The sequence below is a fragment of the Eretmochelys imbricata genome, chromosome 1, assembly GCF_965152235.1.
Source record: "Eretmochelys imbricata isolate rEreImb1 chromosome 1, rEreImb1.hap1, whole genome shotgun sequence".
NCBI lineage: Eukaryota > Metazoa > Chordata > Testudines > Cheloniidae > Eretmochelys > Eretmochelys imbricata.
In genome coordinates this window covers 136,730,551-136,753,418 of record NC_135572.1, presented here as the reverse complement: position 1 = coordinate 136,753,418, position 22,868 = coordinate 136,730,551, and the positions used below count along the sequence as shown (strand labels likewise).

General features: G+C 41.2%; 1 protein-coding gene across 1 annotated transcript in view; it reads right to left on the bottom strand.

Annotated features, from left to right (window-relative positions):
• Positions 1-5,853: 5,853 nt before the first annotated feature.
• Positions 5,854-22,868, bottom strand: part of EGFL6 (EGF like domain multiple 6) — a 66,137-nt gene continuing 49,122 nt past the window's right edge. Inside the window, exons 9-12 of the mRNA XM_077807172.1 lie at positions 13,331-13,411; positions 11,803-11,889; positions 8,237-8,502; positions 5,854-5,964 (exon numbers count right to left, since the gene is read on the bottom strand). Of these exons, the coding sequence (XP_077663298.1) occupies positions 5,854-5,964; positions 8,237-8,502; positions 11,803-11,889; positions 13,331-13,411 (545 nt within the window). The remainder of the gene's footprint in view (positions 5,965-8,236; positions 8,503-11,802; positions 11,890-13,330; positions 13,412-22,868) is intronic.

The following is a 22,868-nucleotide window of genomic DNA, read 5'->3' as shown; positions in this document are numbered from 1 at the left end:
AAATTCAATGTAGTATCAGTCATTTACAAACCTATAATAACCAGTCCAGGATTTTGTTTTTAATTAGAGTTACAAAAGATTTGGGAGGTCACCAGTGGGACAGCTCCATCAGTTAGGACCTGACATTGCTCCCAGTGAATAAATGGGATAACATTTCATCCTGCTTTAATGGTACAATGACCAGCTTCTGATTATGAGAATGTTTTGGAGGAACATCACAGTGTGTGTATAGCAGAATCTATCATTCAGTCTTCTATTTCTTACTTCAGAAAAGTACCCTATGGGGACACCAGTTAAAATGTTAACGCAGATTTGACAGAATCTGACTTTGATGGACAGGTCAAGCAGCACAGAGCATAATTACACCTGGTCTCTCATGCTGCCATTTCAGATGTTTGTTCTAGAGTACTTCCTCCCCTCTCCCCCCATTCTTAATTAACTTTATGTTTGCTTTAATAATATTTAGATCTATTACTATAAGGGAAGTTGAAGAAAATATTATAAAACAGATACACTGATAACAGCATTTAAATTTTTACAAAAATGTATCACTGGATACATTGCATCCTTTTGGTGTAAACATTTGAGGGGGTTTATTCTTCCATCCCTATGATGTATTTATTTGAGAGGACTTATTCTTCCACACATACCAGGATGGAATATTTTCTTAGCATCTGTAGGTCAGAGAACAATTAATTGAAATGGCTAATTGGCCACAGCATAGTTGTTACATATAGAACAAAATTTCAGCTGTATACATTTATGTAACACATATATCAGTAGCAGTTTTCCTTTCTCACTTATGTATTTTCTCTCATCTCATTTATTCTATTTTACAAAAAAACCCGAAACTTTTTTGGACCACAAGAAAACAGAACTCCAAAAGTTTGGATGTAGCTGACTGATATGTAGAGTCAGCCTAATTTCAGCAAAGAGTCCTGTGGCACCTTATAGACTAACAGACGTATTGGAGCATAAGCTTTTGTGGATGAATACCCACTTTCTGATGCATGCCGCTTTTACAGATCCAGACTAACACGGCTACCCCTCTGAGCATAATTTCAGTTGATTTCAATAGACTTACCTTAGATTTACTCTGGAAATCTGGGCTAAGGGCTTTAGCTCATTTGGAGAAGACTTCCTATAGCGTGAACAGGACTTCTGAAAGGGATTTGGTCTTTGTTTCTGGATCTATAATACACAGGTTAGGAATAAGTCTTCTACTTATTCTTTATATTTATCTTACAAATTCCTTGCTCAAGCTTGCTGTGCTCTAGATGTTGCTGAGTAGCCAGACAATCATACTGATGTTGCTCCTGTCCTCTTTCCCTTGCTGTCTTCTTATTCATCCTCGTTGTGTCATGTAAAAAATTAATTTGTAAGCAGCTCAAGTCAAAGATCACATCTTTGTTTGGCAGGGGCCTAGCACATGTTGAGGGAGGGCATTTATAATAAATAACAATAAAAAGGTAGTTATGCCTACTCAGTTTCACAGAGTTCACTGAATAGCAATTATATTATATTATTATTATTTGTATTACCATAGCATGTAGGATCCCTAATCATGGACCAGGGCCTCCAGTGTGTTTGCATAGTACCTAGCACAAAACAAAAAGGTGGTCCTTGCCCCAAAGAGCTTACAGTCTAAGTAAATCATATGGTAACAATGTAGTAATTAATTACCTAGATTAATGTGCGTTTACTCTCAGGTCTCTGACTTCCTGTGGCTAATGAGGCATATTACATTGAGATCCCAACATTGCTTTTGAAACCAATTTAACTACAATGCTGAACTGCCTGTCCACTGCCTGCCCATTTTGTACTTATTCTGTGACTAGATTAATAATTTCAGTCTCCAAGGCTGCATAAGCACTATATCCACTTAAATAGGGATATTGAACTGTTATTACTTGCACAGAGTCTCTTGGTCTCACACACACACACAGTCTTCCTGCCTTGGCTACAATGTTTTTAAATGGCAAATAAAGGGAAACCCAGAACATAACAGACAAATAAACTACTTATAAAAGAAAATATTAAAATGTATCTAAAGTTAAAAGTAGCTCTAATCGTTTCCTTAATAGTTCAGGATCTGTGAGGTTGAGTACATCAGATGCCTGGTTAAAAGAATTCCAGCCAAGATTATTAATTTCACAGAACTGAAAACTCTGCACAGACAATCTGCAATCTGATCAAGGCAGGATTTCAGATGTGAAACTGGGAAAGGAAGCTTCAGTAAAGCTCTAGATAAGAGAAACCTACAAATTGCATACTACAAAGTGTGGACAGCAGAGCCCTGTGGCTGCTACAACAGAGTTAAGGTGTTGACTGTGTGTGTTCTTACTTCACAATCAAGAGAAAGGAAATAAAAAAACTGCTCAGCAGCTATTTTATTTGTGAGACCCTTCACAGCTACTTTTAATTTTGAGGCATCTCATTATAGATTAGAATAGAATTTGATTTGCCACAGCCTCTTTCACATCACAACATCTTCCCCATTCACAGGACACCAGAAAGTGTTCTACAAATCTGTTGCAAATGATTAGGGTAGCAACAGTGTCAGCAAATTCTAGAACAGTTATATGCACTCAGCAACGACTCATGCAGCTTTGGACATTCCAAATGGTTTTATTCACAGAAGAAATATTGTTATGGAATATTGACATCATCTTCTATTCCTGTTCTTGCTCCTGAATAGCATCATGGGATCAGCGATTCAGGGGCAACTTCAGAAGTATATGTTTATCAGGTACTGTACATTGGAACTTGTGATTCTTCAGTGGATGGAAAATTGCAATCCATTTTTGGAAGCCATTGAGGTTGTAACACTAACCTTTCCCTTTGATCCCCAATATTGCTGCATAGACAAATTCATTCATAGGTTTACTTAAATGTTGTCAACATTTTAAAAGCTTCTAGAATTACTGTAATCTCTCCACTTTGCTAGATCTTATGTTTTCCTCCTATATTTATGTCCATTATTAGGTATCCACAGAATATTGAATTGAGGACAAGGAAAAATGCATCCTTGAGTAAGCTGAGTATACTTAAAGCTTGTTAACTTTGGGAGGAGAAAATTAACCGGCAGTGTGTATCCTGACACACAAAATAACTCCAATAAGCCCTTTTAAAACAGTGTTTGATTTCAGTTGGTTGATGCTAAAAAGGATGGGATGCGTACTTGTGGTGGGGTAGATAAACCCCACACTGGAGAGATAAGGGCACAGGAACAACTCGGCCTGGGAAGACCCACCCTGACAGATCTGCTCCAGCTGGAGGAGGGAATTAAAAGGTGGCCTCTTCAGCACAGCAGCATGGTGGGTGGAGAGAGGAAGATCTGTGCTCATTGCTACAGAGGTTCTACATTGGGAGGGCATTCACAGGGCTGGGGGGAGGGGACGTCTGCTGAATGGAGCTGGAAGTCCCTAGCCTACTGAGACCCATGGACCAGATTGTCAGGGACAACCACAAGCCATGACATGCCCCTAGTGGGGACAGAGCAGTAGGAAGAGATCCGGGGACAGGATTACCCAGACTGCAGGTAGTGGATGCCTGCCTTGTGGTGCTCACAAGGGCCCCTGGGTCAGAAGCCCGTGGAGTGGGAGGACTTGGGTTCCCCCCATCCCTATACCAGTCAGTGGGGATGCCATCACAGATGGCTTGCCCTGCTTACAGTCCCATAATACTTCACAGGAAACCATTGAAGAAATTAAGATCACGTTTACAAAAGCAGGACAAACATTTCATAACCTCGCCTGATGATTCCCTCATATCAGTTGTTCACATAAACTGTAGAGTCAGTGGAAAGCCCAAACCTGAAACTTGTCTTGCATATATTCCTTGGCTTTAGGGCAGAGATTTCTTTAAAGGGAAATCAAACTTGAGAATACAGGACTCACATGACACAAAGAAGGACAATATATAGATAAGATACTAGTGTTCTATCAGATTTCTTAGACACCAGTGACAGATCATCTTTTGGTCTTTTTGTTTTTTATGGTTTTTTGTGTGTGTAACATTTGACATTCCTTTTTCATGTAAAAAACTTTTAAAGATGCAAGTAGACATTTATAAAATTAGAGGAAATACACAAGGATTATTTCCAGCAGCAATATCTGTGACTCAGAAACCTTACTCAACACAAGTGTACTTTTCAAATATTTTATTAGCAATGAATACACACATAAAATACATGATTCCACTTGGAAACTTGTTTCCATCCATTTAAAGAAAAGACTGCTTCCCTCTGTCCTTACTGTAGAGCAGATTTTAGAGCTACATATTAAAACGTAAGAAATCTGTACAGGCTAACAAAATCTCTCCTCCATGCTCATGTTAATTGCCATCAATTTAGTGGCAAATAAGTATGTGAATGGAGGAGAAAATGGAGTCATATTTTCTAGATATGTAAACTATAGACTTCATATTTTTATGCTGTGAAGCCACCAAAAATATTACTTTGCTTGAAAAATACATCGTGCCTGATTTCTTCACTGCCTTACACCTTTGTATAGTCATTTATACCAGTGCAAAGTGAGTACAATGTGGTTATAAAAATCAGAATAGTACAGTGTGATTGGGTGGACTAGGCCCAGAGGCCCCCTCTGCTGGAGGCCTCAGGGTCCTGCCACACCCATCCCAGGAAAGGAGACGTGGAAGAGGGCCTCCAAGTGGGCTAGAGAGGCTGCAGGGGGAAGCAGCCAATCAGAGAGGCTGCAGGGAGCACCCAATCAGGGGCCGGGAGGGCCATATAAAAAGGAGCTTCAGTGCCAGAGAAAGGCAGTTCCTTGCTGTACCCAGAGGAGTTCAAATGGTGCAGTATCACAGACAGCTCACTGCTGGTAGGGAACAGGGGAGCAAGGAAGAACTCCTGGCTGGCTGCTGGGCCTGAACTTAGAAGAGCCCTGAACTAAGGGTGAGACATCGGTCAAGGCTGGGGCTGCTGGGAAGTGGCCCAGGGAACTGAAAGCAGTTAGTTAAAAGGACAGGGCGGTGTGTGGCTTGGAACTGGAGTAGTGGGTGGGCCTGGATCCCCCCCTTAGGCCACTAGGTAAAGTAGCTTACAACTGGAGAGCGATAAACCCACAAAAGGAGATCTGAAAAGCTGAGAGGCCCAGCAGGAGAATTGGAGCCAGAGTAGATCAAGAGGGTGAAACCATTGCCTCCAGGGAGGAAGTCCTGGGAGTACGGCCCAGTACCAGGGCTGGGACTATTTAAAAAACTGTGGACACACCCGCTCAGAAGGGGTGCCATGCCATTATATAGGGTTTCATACCCTTTTTACAGACGTATAAATGACTATACAAGAGGTAACATAGTTAAGAATCAGGACCATTGAATCTCCTAAAAACACTCAAAAACATAAATACCTGTATTACAGTTTGAGATAAAATGTTATATTGTTAATAATCACTGTTAATAATCACAGTTGAGGCACTTGGGGGAAAAAGTTGTTCTCTGGTCATGTAAATGTCATTAGAGGTAATAAAGTTCTTTTAAATACTGCTTTGTGCTTCTTTGAAGTGGACAAAGTGGAATATAAGACATAAAGACATCATTAAAAAGGAATTTTATGTAAAGAAAGCATGCATACTGTAGAAAAGCAAGACAAATAGCTCCATATGATATAAACCTTTACCTTGAATTATAGAATACAGTAGTGCTAGACTCAAAGCAAGTATTAGCATATCTGATAGAAAAAATTTGTGCTTAAAAGGATTTTGCACACTTTGTGCATGTCATTTTGTTTGCATAAAGTTCAAGACATTTTCCAGATTTATTTTCATCTGTCATGATGTAACAAAATACAGTACTAGTATGGCAAATATTAAAATAGGAATAGAAATAACAAGCTCAGAAATCCATTATCAAGTGATCTTTAGGGCACAAGCCTGAAACCAAAGTTACAGTGTCCACTCCAATTTCTCCAGTTTTGCCCTTCCCACGTTCTGATTCAAAAATGATCTGACATAAGAAAGGAAAAGCATTAATTATTACGAGATAGCAAATGTGAACATTTAACCACTGTGAAAGAGGAAACAAAGTTATTTAACTAGATTGAGATGATGTATCAACTGAAATTTGTATTCTTATCACTATCTAGGAAAATTTACTCACTTAAATCCTTGATCTTTTTATAACTCATAATATCTGAACTAGAGCAAGATTGATTGTCCTCTATGATAATCTACAATACCAAATTGATTCTCATAATGGAATTTACTATTGTTATAGTACAAACAAAATGCTGTCTCTCTCAAAAAACCAAGAATACATTATAATAAAGCAACATGTATATATATGTTGCTGATATGATGATGTTGTGTATTCCTTTCTTTGGGGACATTACAATTGTGAGTTTGCCCTCTATTTGTATGTTTGGTTATTGAGTGCAATATTTATTTTAGATATTTCTTTGTGCTTATCTACAGGGTATGTAGGCACAGATCCTGAAAGGTATTTAGGCTCCTAACTTCTACTGAAATAGTTCCATTGAAATCAATTGAAGTTAAAAACCTAAATACCTTTCAGGATCTGGGTCTTAGTATTTTAGGGCCTGATAGTGCAAAAGGCCTAAGTGGCCACGGATGAAATTTATGTCCTCATTAAAGCCCTTTACACTTCCAAAGCTGTGTACAGGGAGCTTGGCCTAAATGTGAATCTGACTGTAAAGTGTCAAGAGGAAACCTTAATTAAACCTGTTGCAATTCTTGGAGCAGGTTCTGGCCCCTGCTTGGCAAAGCAGCTGAAAGCTGGCTTAACTGGCTACCTGTGGATTCTCTCTCTCTGTCTCTCTTTTTTTTTTTTAAATAAGGGAATCCCAAGGTGGTGAGGGCTGGCAAAATGGCTTTACACCACCCATCTCCTGTCCATATTGGGACTGGTGTGTATTCCGGTGATCCACAGCTGCCAGAATAGCCCCTTGGGGATATGGGGTTTGGGCTGCTCTAACTAATTCTCAGGACCATCCCATTCCCTCACCAGCCCCAGGAACTAGGAGCTGCAAAGGAGGGATAAACTCACCTTTAAAGTCACATCCCCTTCAGTCTGGCACAGTACACTGTTTATATGGACAGAGAATCTGGCCCCTAGTGTATTTGTGTCATATGGAGGAAGCAAGTCTGTGTGTATGCAATATCAGGAGTGGAGGCCACATGTATCATGAACTTAACTAAAGGAGACAAAACTAGTAAGCATGTCAACACACACTGGATACAGGCTCTGGACTAACACTGAGGATTGTATCTGCATTTGACAGCTTTTTTTCCCCTTTCCCTGATTAAAGGGCATTCATGCAAACACCCAAAAACCCAGGGTATTTAATGATGAGGATCATTCCGCACACCCCATCAAATTATCAGGAAATGTTGCAAGCCAAACTGAAAGCTCTAATCCTTCACCACCTAGGCGATAGTTCAATCTTTAAATGTAGTTGTGGTGGAGGTAACAAACCATAATCTCTCAGTGTACATATTTATACCTACTTTTGCACTGAGACATAAATCAGAGGCCACAACTAGTTGTCATCACTAAAGATCTGATGGAACTTTCACAAAACGATAAGGTTCTTATTCTTGACATCCTGAGCAATTCAAGTAATTAAATTCTCTCTAGTTAAATTGCCCCTGAAGACAAAGTTTCAAGAGAATATTATTCTCTGTTGCTGTTCAGTGATGAGACAGAACACAGCTTTATGCAAGCAAGCAGGCTGGTCAGCGGAGATGGGCTGTTCCGCCCCCCGCCTTCCACCTTCTCCTTTTATTATCTTTCTCCCCCTAAGCATTACACACTGCTACACAAAGGAATGTATGACGTTGATTCATATACTTAGTTACCATCCTTTAACTACTACAATCCTGGTTCTCAGGCCTTGAGCCCAGGCTAAGAAAGCCTCCCACAGTTGCTGTCCAAACAATCAAGTTCTCAGGGTTCATATCTAGCCCTTGTCCTTGGATAGAGCAATGTGTGCATTGCTCCTAGGAAACAGTCAAGGTGTGCCCCGCCTGCTTCCAGGTGGAATAGCTAGACATTAACCCTTCAATTCTCTTTTATATCCTAGAAATTATTTGGTGGTGTTGCTAGCAAAGTATGGCTCCCATTTTCTAACTTGGAGGTGGCTTTCAGTAGTTGGTAATTGGTATACCTACAAAACGGTCTATAGAATGCGTAAAAATCAGTGAGGATGAAATGCAAGCTGTTGTGTTAGTTATTGTAATTGGTTTCTGCCTTAACTTACATTTTTTGTAGTCTCCACTCCCTGAAGCATTTCTATTTTTCCAGTCCTCCACCTTTCATCTTTTCCTCTGCTCTGCTCCCAGGCAGGAGCACTTCTGTGGCTGCCCAGGAATACTCTGAGTTTCCCCACCCTGTCTCCAGCAAGGCGATAACTGAAAATCAAACAGTAGCTCCTCTTCGGCTTGAGATCAGTAAGAAGAAGTTTCAGACGGCCAACATTCTTTTTGTGCCCCACAAAGGCTGGAACTGCCATATAATATCCATCACCTTGTGAGGGGAGGAAGCAAACATCTTTATGTGTTTTGTTGCGTTTTGTGAAATATTTTTTAGTAAACTCAATAACAGTTTGCCAAAATAATTATAAGTGCAAGTTTCATCACTTAAATAACTAAAATCTAGCCTACAAAAAACAGTGTCAAATATACTAAGTAGGGAACACTCCTGCACTGCTAGAAGGATGGATTAGGTAGCCTAATCTTTTGTCTATACTTATGCCAATTCTTTGACCAAACTTGCATTTTGTTTTCTTATGTTTCAAAGGAAATAAAGGCTCAACACAGCATTTAATCTCTCTCTGCACTATTAGTCTGAAAGATCCAAAATTTGTTTTGAGTGACTCTACATATTCTCCTTAACTTTATTTATTATATTTATTATGGTAATACCTAGGATCAAACAAAATTGGAAATCGATTATCCTAAACACTGTACAAACAGATAAATTAATAGTCTCTGTCCCAAAATGCTTACAATCTAAATTGACAAGACAGACAAAAAATAGGGAAAAAGGAGAGAACACAGGACCAAAGCAAACAGAGTGATTGATTGGGAGCAAACATCATATTAGTTCCATTGTTTTGGGGTGTGTTTTGGGATGAGGTGTTGCTGGGAGGGAATTAGCTAGATGGAAAGGCACAGGAAGGGAGAAGGGTCATGGAAGGGAAAAGGGTGAGGGGGAAAGAGGGAGGGAAGGAAGGATGAGGGTGTGAAGGCCAGGTGGAGAGAGGCTGAAGTGAAGAGACTGTGAGGGGGAGCAGAGAAGATTGCTGGACCAAATGGCCTATCAGTACAAGTAAGAGAATGTCCAGAGTGAAAATTGTGGCATGTGACAGGGAATATGTCTACACAGCCATTAAACCCTCCACAGATGGCCCGGGTCAGCTGACTTGGGCTCACGGGGCTTGGACTGCAAGGCTGTAAAACTGCCATGTAGATATTTGGGCTTGGGCTGGAGCATGAGCTCAGGGACCTGTGAGGGAGGATGGTCCCAGAGCCTGGGTTCCAGCCTGAGCCCGAACAGCTACGTAGCAATTTTACAGCCTGAGTCCCCAAGTCATCTGACCCGAGTCAGCTGTGGCTGTGGCATGGGTCTTTTATTTCAGGGTAAACATAACCAGGGTGGCCTGCCCTGCCCCTTTAAGAGCCAAGAGGCCCTGGGTCTAACCAGCCCTGTTTAATTAGCCTTACCCTGCCTCAACTGAGCTAGGTGTAGGGCAGTGGTTCTTAAACCTTTACTGCAGCCTGCCCCCCTTTGGTTCTCAAAATATGTTCTCGCACCCCTTATCAAAAATCAAAATATGTTCTTGCACCCCGTATCAAAAATCGTTGAAGTAGGTCAGTTCTTTAAACCTAGATATATTTTTTGTTTGTATATTACAGTAATCGTTAAAAAATGTATAATGTTAATAAATACATAGGTTTGATGAAACAAAGTAGTTGTACTTAAGTGCCTGTGCTTAATTTGTGTTTTCGATGATTCACCTTCTAAAAAAAATCTGGCATGTCTCGCACCCCCAGAAAGGGCATCTCGCACCCCAGGTTAAGAACCCCTGGTGTAGGGCTTAAAAAGGGACGAAGCTGAACAGGTAGGGACTGGCTGTGGAGGTGAACAGTTGAGCTTGGTTGTGGCTGAAGAGCCAAGCCACAGGACAGGAGCTAATTCCTGTGGTGGACCCCGGAACAAGGGGACAGGATCCAGGGAGGCAGTCCTTGGGCCAATGTTCAGTAAGAACAGGGAGCTGAAGAGGAGTCCAAAAGGGATGAGAGGCTCAAGCCTAGAGAGCGGTGAAAGATGTTGGGTAATGTTTTGTAATGTTCTTGTTTGTAGTTTTGGAGTTCTACTGAGGGGCCAGGGGACAAGCCCTGGGACCTACTGCTCTGCAAAAGGAGAGTGACATTCTGTTTGATTTGGAAGGACTTTGCTGCCAGACCAGGAGAGCCAGGCAAAGGGACTTTGAAGAGGCCAGTTGAGAGAAGCCAGCTTGGGACCTATACAGTTACAGCTGCACTTGGATACCCTAGAAGGGGACTGACCTGACCGGAGGGCTGGGTCATAGAAGCCCTAGAAAGAGACAAGTCATTGCGAGAGAGAAGAGGCAACCAACAGGCAGAGACCACCAAGGGGAAAGCCCAGCAACACCATAATCTAGCCACCTTTCTGTGTACGTGGGGTTTGCTCTGGGGCAGGACACGATAACAGGGAGCAATATGACAGCAACAGTGTGAGGTGGTCCCTGTTGCGATACCTTCTGCAATATTTTTTGTACCTCCACAAGAATATATCTAATCACTTTAGGTAATGTCTTCAGCCAGGCTTTTTGTTATCTGAATACAAGAATAGTAATCACATGTAGCACTCACGGAATGTTTTGTCATGTTTTACCAGGGTCTGGAATAATATTTGTAATATGTTATATGGTTTTGAATAGTATGCTACCATCATCTCTCTGTCAGGAGTGGAATACCCTTACTCCTGGCTAACTTAACTTGTAGTGTTTGGCAATTATGAACTGTTACCACAGTTACTTGTCTTCAGCATACATGACTATAAACTTGAAATTAAGGGGAGATGTGTGGTTAAATTGCCTAGCTGTCTGTGGAAAGTCTCAGCTGACATCTCTAATACTGTACGCATTGTCTTAGACCTTGTGTCTCTTACTACTTTACTTAAATTCAGTTGTTTTGAACTAGGTTGTGGAATATCCATTGCCCCAAAATAGATTAAAACAACTCCTCCCCGCATCCAAAAACCCCTCTTTTTTCTCCCTTTTTTGTTGTTGAGTTTTCCCCTCACCAAACCTAAGACACTGATTGGAATCCCAACACCATATTACAGCCAGTTTCTTATTTTTGGAATAGAAACTCATAGGTGTCAACTCCATGAGTGCTCTGGGGCTGGAGCACCAATGGGAAAAAAATAGTGCTCAGCACCTACCAGCCACCTGCCGATCAGCTGTTTGGCAGACCCCACCGAGCAGCTCCTCCCCTTCCCCCCCAGTGCCTCCTGCCCGCCACCAGTCAGCTCTTTGGCAGTGAGCCGGAGGCACAGGAGCAGGGCGTGCTCAGGGGAGGAAGTAGGGCCAAAAGGAGGCAGGGCGGGGCCTCAGGGGAAGGGTGCAGTGGGAGCAGGAAGAGGCAGAGCAAAGTTGGGACCTTGGGGGAAGAGGCAGAATGGGGGTGGGGCCTTGGGGCAGAGCAGGGGGTGGAGCACCCCCAGGGAAAGCTGAAAGTTGGTGCTTGTGTAGAAACGATCAAATTAAGTCTTAGCAACAGTATATATTTTAAATACCATTATCTCGATCAGCAGGATTCCAGTCAAAGTCATCGTCAGTATCTTGTTTCCAGTTACAAATCCCCTGACTAAAGGTGCAATCAACTGAAAAATTTGAAAAAAATTTTAGAAAAAAGAGAAAAAAGGCAATACCCTGTATTATGATGTGACTCTGTTATGAAGTTATGTTTGAATAGTTAATAAAAAGAAGTATCCAAAATCTGCATTCCAATAGCAGTGACCTAGATTAAACCCCACAAAGGTATAGCATTTAGAATCAATACAGCAATTCCTACCTTAGCTCTTAATATCATCTGTGGTTATTGGTTACTGCAAGAGTCTCCCACCTGCACATGATTTCATGCTGTTTTTTGTTCACTGGCAGCCTGCTGGTTTCCTGGTGCAGTTTAAAATGTTGGTTTTGAGCTGGAAAGCCTTGAACGACCTGGGACCTGCCATTTTGAGAAACTGCCTCTCTCGTTATATGATATTGCTGCAGTTTTGATCAGCTCCTTCCATTTAAAAGAGAGGCATGACATCCTCTGTGAGGGGCCCTCAAGTTTGTAACTCACTCCTCACACAACACTTGGTTTGAAATAGCGTTAACTTTTAGGGCATACTAAAAACGACCATATTGTTTGGTGCACAACGTAGACTCTCTAATTCTGTATTTGTAATTTGTACAAATTAGAAGAAATGAAATAAATATTGCACTGTACAATGCAGTAAACAAGCACAATGGGTGAGATTCAGAATGGTGTATCAGCCATTCTTCAGTTTCCTAGCTTTTGTGGTTTTAAACCAAACCATTCCAATTCTTTTAATGTACTTTATTGTGGGGCTAAGAGAGAGGATTCAGAAGGTATTATCTCTGGTGCCTATCATTACTGTAAATGCCACTTTGGGCTGAAATGTTGTTTGTTATTTTTAAGATTTGGTTAAATGTCACTGGGTCATTTTTCACTCAAATCCTGCCCTTGAAAGTCATTCCAACTTCAATTAGCCCTAAATTCTCATCCCACTGCCCAGCCTAAGTAACTACATTAAGTTCTCAATAGCTCCACAGGAGACCTTTCCGCCAGCTACACTGCAAGGCCTGTGGCAGCGTTGAGTATGTAGTAACCCCCCTGAACTCCCTCTAGCCCACCACATGGGTTTGGACTTTCTCCACACCTCTCAGCATCAGGCCCTTAAATATCTTCAGTTTCCTGACATTCCCAGGGTGCCCCAAATCATGTTTGTAATTGATAGTTGGTTTCACCTTCCCCAGGAGTGCTGAACAGGTGAAAATCAGGTAGTCAAATCACACATGATCAGTTTACTACACGTACAGAGTGGGTCCTGTTGATCCTCGGTCCCTCCCATCTTCTTCTATGTTCTGCCTAGTGCAAAGTCGCAGTGCCATGCATTATAATTCCCAGCAACTACTGGTGTTCTCTGCAGCCACAAGCTTGGTGTGAAATAGGAGAGGAAGGGAAAAAAAGGGTGCCACGAAAACACACACTGCACAGGAAAATAAATATTGTAGCAAAGAATAATAATTTACCTTCCTGCTCTGGTTTTGATACTGGAACTTTTCTCTGTGCCAGGACAGGACCAAAGGCAGCTGCTTCTTTAACTTTAGGAACTAATACAAAAAAAACTTGTCAGTGCCAAATAATTTACAGGGAGCAGAGAATTAAACTGTTTCAGCATATCAGTTGCCATCATATAGGTTTCATGATGTAATATGTTTACCAGCAACACTACCAAACCCACACACCTAGCCACCAGTTAGAAACCGACTTTGAACTTTAAAAAACCCCAAACTTTTAATGTTGACCAAGCTATCAAATGAACTGCGCTTCAACTGCCAACTACCAGCACCTCATATTTTACCCTGGAGCCGAAAGAGCAACAGAGTCAAGTATCCATGAACATGCTGTTTTTTTTGACGTAATGATCAGACCCCTCTTGCCGCAATGTTTAGCCCCGTGATTAAAGCACATAAGCTGTGGGATACAGCAAAGTCAATGACATCATGATTTGGCATCAGACTGAAAACAGTAGCCATAGAAAACTCAAGATGTTAAAAATTTCACAAAAGCCATAAGACCATTATAGGTTCAGTTGTGCTTCGAATGCGCAACCTGCATTAGGGTCAGTGGCAAGTGCACTGCCAAAGTAGGAACTCTAGGAGGCATTGTATCTACAGAGGCACCACCTGTGTGCTCCCCTCCAAACCTGACCAGCTCCGCTGGCTAGTGCAGAGGGAAAGGAGGGCCATACCCCTGCCTTCTCCTTGTCTTCTTTGTGATGTCTGGAATCAACGAGCAGGTTTACAGCAGCACTGGAGATAGGCGATGTGTTCTGTTATCCATATCAATGTTGTTCCACACACTGTCCAACAGGGGGTGCTCAAACAACAAGTCACAGTGCTTTCCTCAGCATCAGCCCAAGAGATGGAGCCAAACTCCCTTCAACTTGCATGATCTACACTGCTCTGGGGAACTGGAAAACTGAGATTGTTTTCAACTGATTATCAGCCTGATGTAAGTATTTTTGACCATTTGAGATACAGTCTGCCCTTGTTTTGCACTATTTTAAGTGATTAGTAGAAGAGGAGCAGTGCTATTGTAGAAGACAGGTGGCGTGGAGGCCTCTACATAGAAACAGTACAACTACTCACAAATGGCATGATAGAGAATTCAACTTCCAGTGATGGAGGCTATAATAATGCATACAGGATGACATTAAGTGTTTGAATGTACCACTTTAAGGGGAAAAAACCCTTGAATTATTGCTTATTAACAGTGTTGGCTGGACAGTTCTCTAGGCAGCAGTCCACTAGTCATCCACAGAACACATGCAGTGTAGTGAGGAGAATTTCAGGTTTCCTTCACACTGCCAGATAACAGGAGGTACATAAATTATAAAATTGCTTATCTGTGCCTCAGGATTATATTGTTCACCTACACTGCAATGTTTTAAAAACTATTTCTTTCCCATGCATGAACATGACATATAGTTTAGATCTAGGTTTGATCCAAATATGTACTACTAATCTGGAGCCTGTTTCAGCAAAACACTTAAGCATGTGCTTGAGTCCCACTGAAATCGAGATAAACCACCTGCTTAAATGAATGGAGCCCCTAGTGCCTTAACCATCTTCTGAATCTTTCTCTTACTGCCAAAGTGACAAAAAGATTTTCCTGTACCTAAGTCTGTTTGAGGTTTGTGACAGCTGTTACTAAAAGAACCAATCCCACAATCCTGTGCACCCATCAGAAACACACACACACACACACACATATACAAATAGGCCCTAAAGGCAGTTATAGAGGTGCTGAACTGAGCAGAGAAAAGAGACCTTTGAAATGCTATGTGAACTTTGATGGATTGCTAAGAGCTTGTCTTCTCTTGTTGCACTTGCAGCCTCCCATTGCTTAAATCACTTGGATAATGATCTTACCTCAGGCTAAGACTTTATTTATTTATTTATTTATTTCTGTTTCTTTACTTAGGAACAAGCACATAGAGACTAGGTGTAAGGCCTGCAAAAACATTTTACTGTCATTCCACATATCTGGGCCCACCATTAGCAAAAGGAGCTGAGATTCTAAGAATGCTTGCCAAACTGAAAAAGCAACTTCAGTATGACCTGTTCTGGGAAGAGCGAAGTGATTATACTAAAGACAGGAGGTACCAGAATAATTTGTTTATTGAATTACAATACGCGTTCACTTTGGAGACATGCATGCAAGTGTATGCAAAGTGTGCTGCAAATGCCCCAGGTGAAGATTGTCTTGTAAATACAGTATAACAAGGAGGCAAACTTTGTGTCTGAGTCTATTTTTTGTTTTCAATGTCAAGTGTTACACTCAGGCTCTTATTCTCCAACTATCAGGTGCCTTCAAGGAATTACAAAAAACTTTGTGACCTTCAGACATATCAGAGCATGTAAAAAGGAGAAGGACAAAAAACTGCTTGCAAAACTTTTATACAAATACAAAACTTCTGCTGACTTACACGGCTACAGTTATGTCAGGATAATTTATCCTCTACCCAGTCAGGGTAGGTAGCTGTCTCTGGAACCAGAAGAGAAACTGTCATGTTCTGCATATACCCAAAGAAAGGCACATTCTTTCTGAAGTGCCCAGCATAGCCATTGCTTTTTAGAGTCTTTGCAGACCTCAGGTTAGGTGTTCAATGTTGTTATCATCCATGACATTTTTTTAAATACAGCACCAATCTTGAGTTCTGTTCTAACAGGACACCATGGCATTTCACAGATGACAGTATTAGTACATGAGGACTTGGAGTTAAGGAGAATTGTGATTTCTGCACAGTGGAACCAACAATCAGCAGCACCAAGACTTAGGCTAACTGGAGAATTGTATTTGATCAAAAATAGTAGGAATGATGTAATGCAACACTGGAACAACTCAGGAAAACCGCATTCATGGAAAACACTTTTTTAGCCACTGTTTCAGATAGTGAGAAAACAGTGCAGCCAAAAAGGGAGATGAAACATACTGCCATTATAAAAAGGCCTGTACAAAGTGCCACCAAGGGAATTTAGGAATACTGTATGTGGTCAAGCAAATATCAAAAGTCTATCTGAAGAAAATGCTGGGGTTCAGTGCTTAGTGGCACTGTTGCATATTGTAGCGCAAAAGAAGTAGCTTTGAGAGCCATCTTGTAAGCCATTTCTTGAGGCAGTGGATTTCTGAATAGTTGTGTCAGTGGAGGTGACAGGGTGGCCCTCTAGACAGCTGATGACTGTGCTAGCTCACTTTGAGTACATCCATCATTCCTATTGCAGCAGGGCCTTGGCACAAACCTTAGAGGCAGCTTGGCTAGACACTTAAGGGTCAATGATCTAACGACAACAAAAGCAGTGGGGAATTTTCAGGACCCCAACTGGAAAAGCATAGGTTGGACCAAGCTACAGCATGAAAAAGCCAAAAGTAAAAATAAAAAAAAATAAATAGACAAAAAGAGATAGTTCGCTAGATAGGATGCTATCCAGAAACAGTACAACAGTACGAACAAGTGAGTCATTACAGAGCAAAAGGCACTTATCCAAAACAAAGAGAAGTTTTCCTTCACCTGCACTGGGTTTCACCTCTTTGCATAAGCAACTACTGTACATAAACTTATTTGTAGTACATTTTGTACTCACAGAAGTGTCATTTTGTTTTAAAAATATGGTTTGGTTTATAGTTTGAAGGTAGTTCTCTATTTTTCCTCCAGAAATGCAGAGGCTATCCTTCAAGTTTTAGTTTCCACCTGCCTCTGCGCATACACTTAAATATGATTATATTTCTTATATCTCATGTATGGTATCACAATGACCTCTTAATGAGGCAGCCATCCTGGAAGAACAACTGCATGGCAGAACAGAAACATTGCCATTTTTTTAAGGAAGCTGTAAGGAATGTAGTTTCTTTTATTATTATTATTAATAGTAGTAGTAGTCGTCATATCATAACACCTAGGAGCCCCATCATGGACCAGGACCCCATTGTACAAGGCTCTGTACAAACACAGAAAAAAAAAAGATGGTTTTTCCTTGCAGTTACAGCTGTTCGTGCCTTTTTCAAGGAATGGTGAAAGCATTCTCAGTTCTGAACAGGTAAGCAATCAGTAGTTGATCATGTGTCAATGTTGGGGTTAGTGTAATTATAAAATGAACATACAAAACTTTCATCTAGTTGTAATTACGCACATTTCTAAATAGTCTGACACTATAATACAGGGACATCTTACAAAATATTTGAGCATAAGCTTTCGTGAGCTAGAGCTCACTTCATCGGATGCATTCAGTGGAAAATACAGTGGGAGATTTATATACATAGAGAACATGAAACAATGGATGTTACCATACACGCTGTAACAAGAGTGATCACTTAAGGTGAGCTATTACCAGCAGAAGAGCGGGGGAGGGGGCAGGGGGTTGGAGTACAGGAGGGGATGAGGGGTGCAGGCTCTGGGAGGAAGTTTGGGTGTGTGAGGGGGCTCTGGGAGTATTTGCACTCGTAATGGGCCAATTATCAAAGAAGAATAAAACTAGCAGCAAACAATCTGCTTAGCTGAGATGTTTCACTTGTGATTCGGAATATAATAATGTAGAACCTGTGCAAATACCTTATTCAGTGTACAGGATGGACAGTGCTCCTTTAACAGGCTGCTATTCAAAATTCTGTTTTCCCCTCATTGTTCAATGTGTGGCCCATGCCACAGTATCCAAATCCTGCTCTGAAGGGTTTCAGGTCCCAGAAAATGAGGGACAGACAATCAATCAGTGACCATCTGTGAAAAGTTTGTTTTAAGTGATTTGTCTAGCATCACATAGGAACTCTGAAGTGGAGGCAGGGATAGAATTCAATTCTCCTGGGCAGCATTCAGCTCCCTTATCTATCAGTCCATCCTTTCTCTTCCTCAGTCGCTACACACCTTCCAACATCTTCAACAAATGAAGCAGGGGCCCTTCAGACAACAGCCTCTCTACTGATTCATCCCCAGAGCAGGTCTATATTGTGCATATTGTGGCACATGGGCAGAAACATAGTCATTGCAAAATCATATCACAGGCAGGGCCGTCCCTAGGGGGCTGTGGGGCCCAGGACATAGGCGTCGAGTTTCTAATCTCCCGGGGGGTGCTCCCCTCTGGCTCTGCCCAGGCCCCGCCCCACTCCAGCCCTTCCCCCAGGGCCTTACCCCCGTCCTGCTTCTTCCCATCCCACCCCGCCTCTTCCCCACCCAGTTCCACCCCCTCCTCCGAGCACGCTGCGCCCTTGCTCCTCTCCCCTCCCCCCAATGCCTCTTGACACCACAAAACATCTGATACGTGGCAGGCGGTGGGTGCTGAGAGGGAGGGGGAGGTGCTGATTGGTGGGGTCCGCCGGTGGGCAGGAGGCGCTAGGGGGAGGTTCTGGTAGGGAGGCTGCTGGTGGCTGCCGCTCGCCTCCTCACCCACCCCCCCCGCCCACTGCTCTCCTCCTCACCATCCGCCTGCCTGCTTCCTCACCCTCCTCCTGCCTGCCACCTTACCTCCCCGCCTGCCTCCTCATGATTTTATTGAAGCGTGGGGCCCCCCAAAGCACGGGCCACCCCGATTTGCTGTACCCAAGGGACAGATCTGCCTACAGGGTTTGGGGGCAGTGGAGTAGGGCTTTTGTGAATCCTGATTCTGAGCTTTAAACACCTGAAGACACAGTTAGGTGCCTAAATTCTTTTGTGAATCAAACCCTTAGGCTCCTAAGTCCCATTAACTTTCACTAAGACTTATGTTCCCAAGTCCCTTAGGAACTATTGAAAAATTTAACCTTACTCTGTAAGATTTTTGATTGTTTATTTGAGGAAATTAGGAAATTACTTGCTGGCATTCCCAAATTAAATGGAATTCTGTCTTCAAGGGATGCAGAAAAAAACCCTGAATAATCTATGTACCAGTTAATGGCACAGGAACACCAAGCAATCTCAGGAAATGACATTCCATCACGATGGGTTTGTCAGTAGAATGACACTGGTGAAAAGCTGGAGTAATGTAGTAGTGAGTCAGGCTCAATAATCCTGTATTTGACGCATAATATATGATTTTTGAAAATATATATATGCAGAATTTTTCAATTTGATCTTTTATTTAAACAGAATACCATTTTTAGTTTTGACTGCAGCCTATTCTGTTAGTGTTTTTACACTGAGATCAAATAGACTGTGGCTTTGACTGTGTATTTTGTACAGTAGATGGAGGAATCACTTATGTTAAATACACACTGGGAGTTAAACCAAGAACAAACACGAGAGCAAATTATGACCAGAAATATACAACCAAACATGAGCAAAAGAAAATGTTTCCTTGTGTTTGTATTAGAATTTGTTAGGAAAACACATGACAATTACATTTTTTTTCTTATGAATCAGTCCTTGGCAGCACATTTTTATCAAATTAAATGATACTAGGTGAAGTGTCTGTCCAATAAGCCAGGCAGATAACAATCTGATACAAACCATGAGGTAACATGCAACTTCAAAAGATCTTGATAGTGCCTGAAAAGAACATTAAGGCTTTGAGAGAAAACAATAGAAGCAAGGAAATTGCATATTTAAAGCAGAAATGTATCCTATTCCTTAAACATATATGGCAAAACAGGAGGAAGTTAAGAACATGTTCTGTGGTGCCAAGGTACTGGAGCTAATTAAACTCCACCTCAAAAGAAGAGCAGTGCTTACATATGCCCATGTAGAGCTGGGTGAAAATTTTCAGCTGAAACTCCCCCCCCCCCCCCCGAAAATATGTAGATTTGTGTTGATTTTAGCAAATTATTTTTGCTGAAATGAACCCCCCCCCCCATTGGAAGTGTTGAAACAAGAAACATTTTGATTTCTCAGGCTAGATTTACAAGGGGATTTAGGTGCCAGTCACAAAACTGAGCAGGAGGAAGAGGAGGACAAGCAGCCAGAAGATGGGCCATTAAGAAATAGGAAAGGTTGTGAAATACCTTTCTGATACAACAGAAGACTTTTCCCTTTTTTTTTGTAGAAATATACAAAACTAAATTTTGATCCCTATTAAGGCGGGGGGAAAAACCCTAGTGTATGTGTGTACTAAAGCATATGGTACAGCCACTAGGAGCTTCTTAAAGATTGTCACCATACTGAATCCCTCTTCCATAAAGAGTAACTATTTTTGGTAATATAGGATCATGCCTTCCCCAAAGTTTTTCCTAAGTTGACTTATCAACAGCACATATAATGAGAAAAATAAAGATATGTATTTATACAGTATGCATATCTAAGCGAACTGTGTGTTCCTAAGCATCCAGCAATACCATAACAATTAAAGTGATTTCATAGTCCAAGGTTCAAGCAAATAAGGCCCTAAATCAAGACTGGAATTTGTTATAACAAAGTAGGTGAAATATGGTATTTGTACTTTATACAGGAATGGAAATACAATTAATATGTATACCCTGAATTGAAAGAAAGGCTGTTTGAATGCCACAAAGGGTAAAATACCTGAAGTCCTGTTTATAGTAGGGATCAAATCAGAAAGCCATACCCCCCTTCCAGCCCCCCCCCCCCACACACAGTCAGGCTCTGGATTGAGGCTTATTGCATAGTACTCTTCCCATACACAGAAAGATGCCAATTTGGTTACCAGTACTCTTTGGCACAACAAAAATTCCTCTGCAATATTCAGTATCTAAATACCTTAAATTATTAATGGAAAAGTCCAGCCAATTAGGCTAGAACTGGAATGGCACACTGTACAAACACAAGTCCTGATTGTGCCTTAAGGTGTATGTGGACAGAGCCCAGCACCTGTGCAGAGTCTAGAGAAGCTGTGCATTCAAGTGAACGGAACTCTGTGCTGGGGTCCACCCGGCTGCATCGTCTGCCAGGTTCAATTAAGTGAATGTCGCGCACTCAAAAACAATACAGAAATGTGAAAAGTGAGCAGAACAAATTCATCCCGTTACTATTCTGAATCTTGAGCATGGTGTGTAAAATAAAATTAATGGGCACTTTAAAAAAAAAAGTACCAAATATGCAGCTGCTGGCATGATATGAAAAGTCTGGTGATGGGAGAAGGATAAAAATTATTAATAATACATTAATTAATATATAACTCTTATATAATGCTTTTCATCAGTCGATCACAAAGAGCTTTACAAATGAGGTCAATATTATTAGCCTCATTTTGCAGATGAAGAAACTGAGGCACAAATAGATGATGGCACTTAGGAGCCAAAATCCCTTTTGAAAATGATATTTAGGCTCCTAAATCTTAAGCATTACAACCCTGAGTGTAGCAATGCCTAAATACCTTCAAATAACTGGGTCCAAGTGGCATAGTCTGGAACAGAACCCAGGTCTGCTGAGCCCCAGTTCAGTGCTCTGTCCACTAGGAAACACTACATTCCCAGATGATCTAATAGTTCATTTCCATTTCTAATTTCTAGAATTCGGTTATAATTACGTAAATCATTACTCAACCATTTGTTATAAAAATTCAGCAACTTTTTTAAAAACAGAAGGAATAACATACTTCAAGAAATTATACTAGATACCTAAACTAATCAGGTGGATGAAATAATATGTTATTCTTACCTTCTCTGAAAGATATCTTATTTTAGACACTTATGATCATTACTGTAGTTAGCCTGTTCTCAACAGCATCTTATGTAGATATCTTTCTTGAAGGAATTCATACTCAATAAACTTCTTTCTAAAAATATGTAGCCGATAGGAAAAGGCCAAAAATTACTAAGGGATATTGCCCCTCAGCTGGAATGTATACTATATTATCTTATTTAACAACCTGTTATTTGAACTTCAAAGCCAGGCATCTGGATGTGTTCATGTATGTACTGTATATCTCGCAGTACTAAATGTTAGCTCTATCGATTCAGGGACTGAATTTCATTCTGATCCTTCATTCTGTTTCCTAAACAGCTTTGCTGACAAGCATTCCTAAACTGTGATATCTCGCTAAAATTGAATAACTATGTTACCCTAATTTCAACCACACTAGTTAGAGGTTTATTCCCCCCTAGATTCTCCATGGCCTTCCATTTAGGCCATGGAACAGGCCTGCATATGTGGTTGAGCTATTCCTGAAGTTTGTGCAAATCATGGAAAAGTTTTTCATTCACATTCATCAAGATGTGCACTGCAGAGTCAAAAGCGCTAGGAGACTTGATCTGAATGAGTTTCTTCTACTCCACTGTACCTTTCCCCAGGGCTTTGTGAGTCAAAAAAACCCACATCACCATAGCCTAAAATTTATACATATAAAATGTATTCAGCTCTACAGGGACGACCAGTGATATCACCCAGCATATTGCCCTCCCAAAAATACTTGAATACTGATATTTCTTCTTCATTCCTGTGTGATTGGAAGGAAAGGGTTTTGCTCCTGAAGAAATCAGATCCTTGGCAAATCACTCCTTTGCGATAAAACATCCCACTGATATATTTTGGTCGGTCAACCTTCAAAAATCCTTCCTAATCTATCCCTGCCCAGCTGAATATGACATGAATGTGGGTCATTTCCTCAAAGGTGCAAAGGAAGCAGTGTAATATGAGGCTATGCT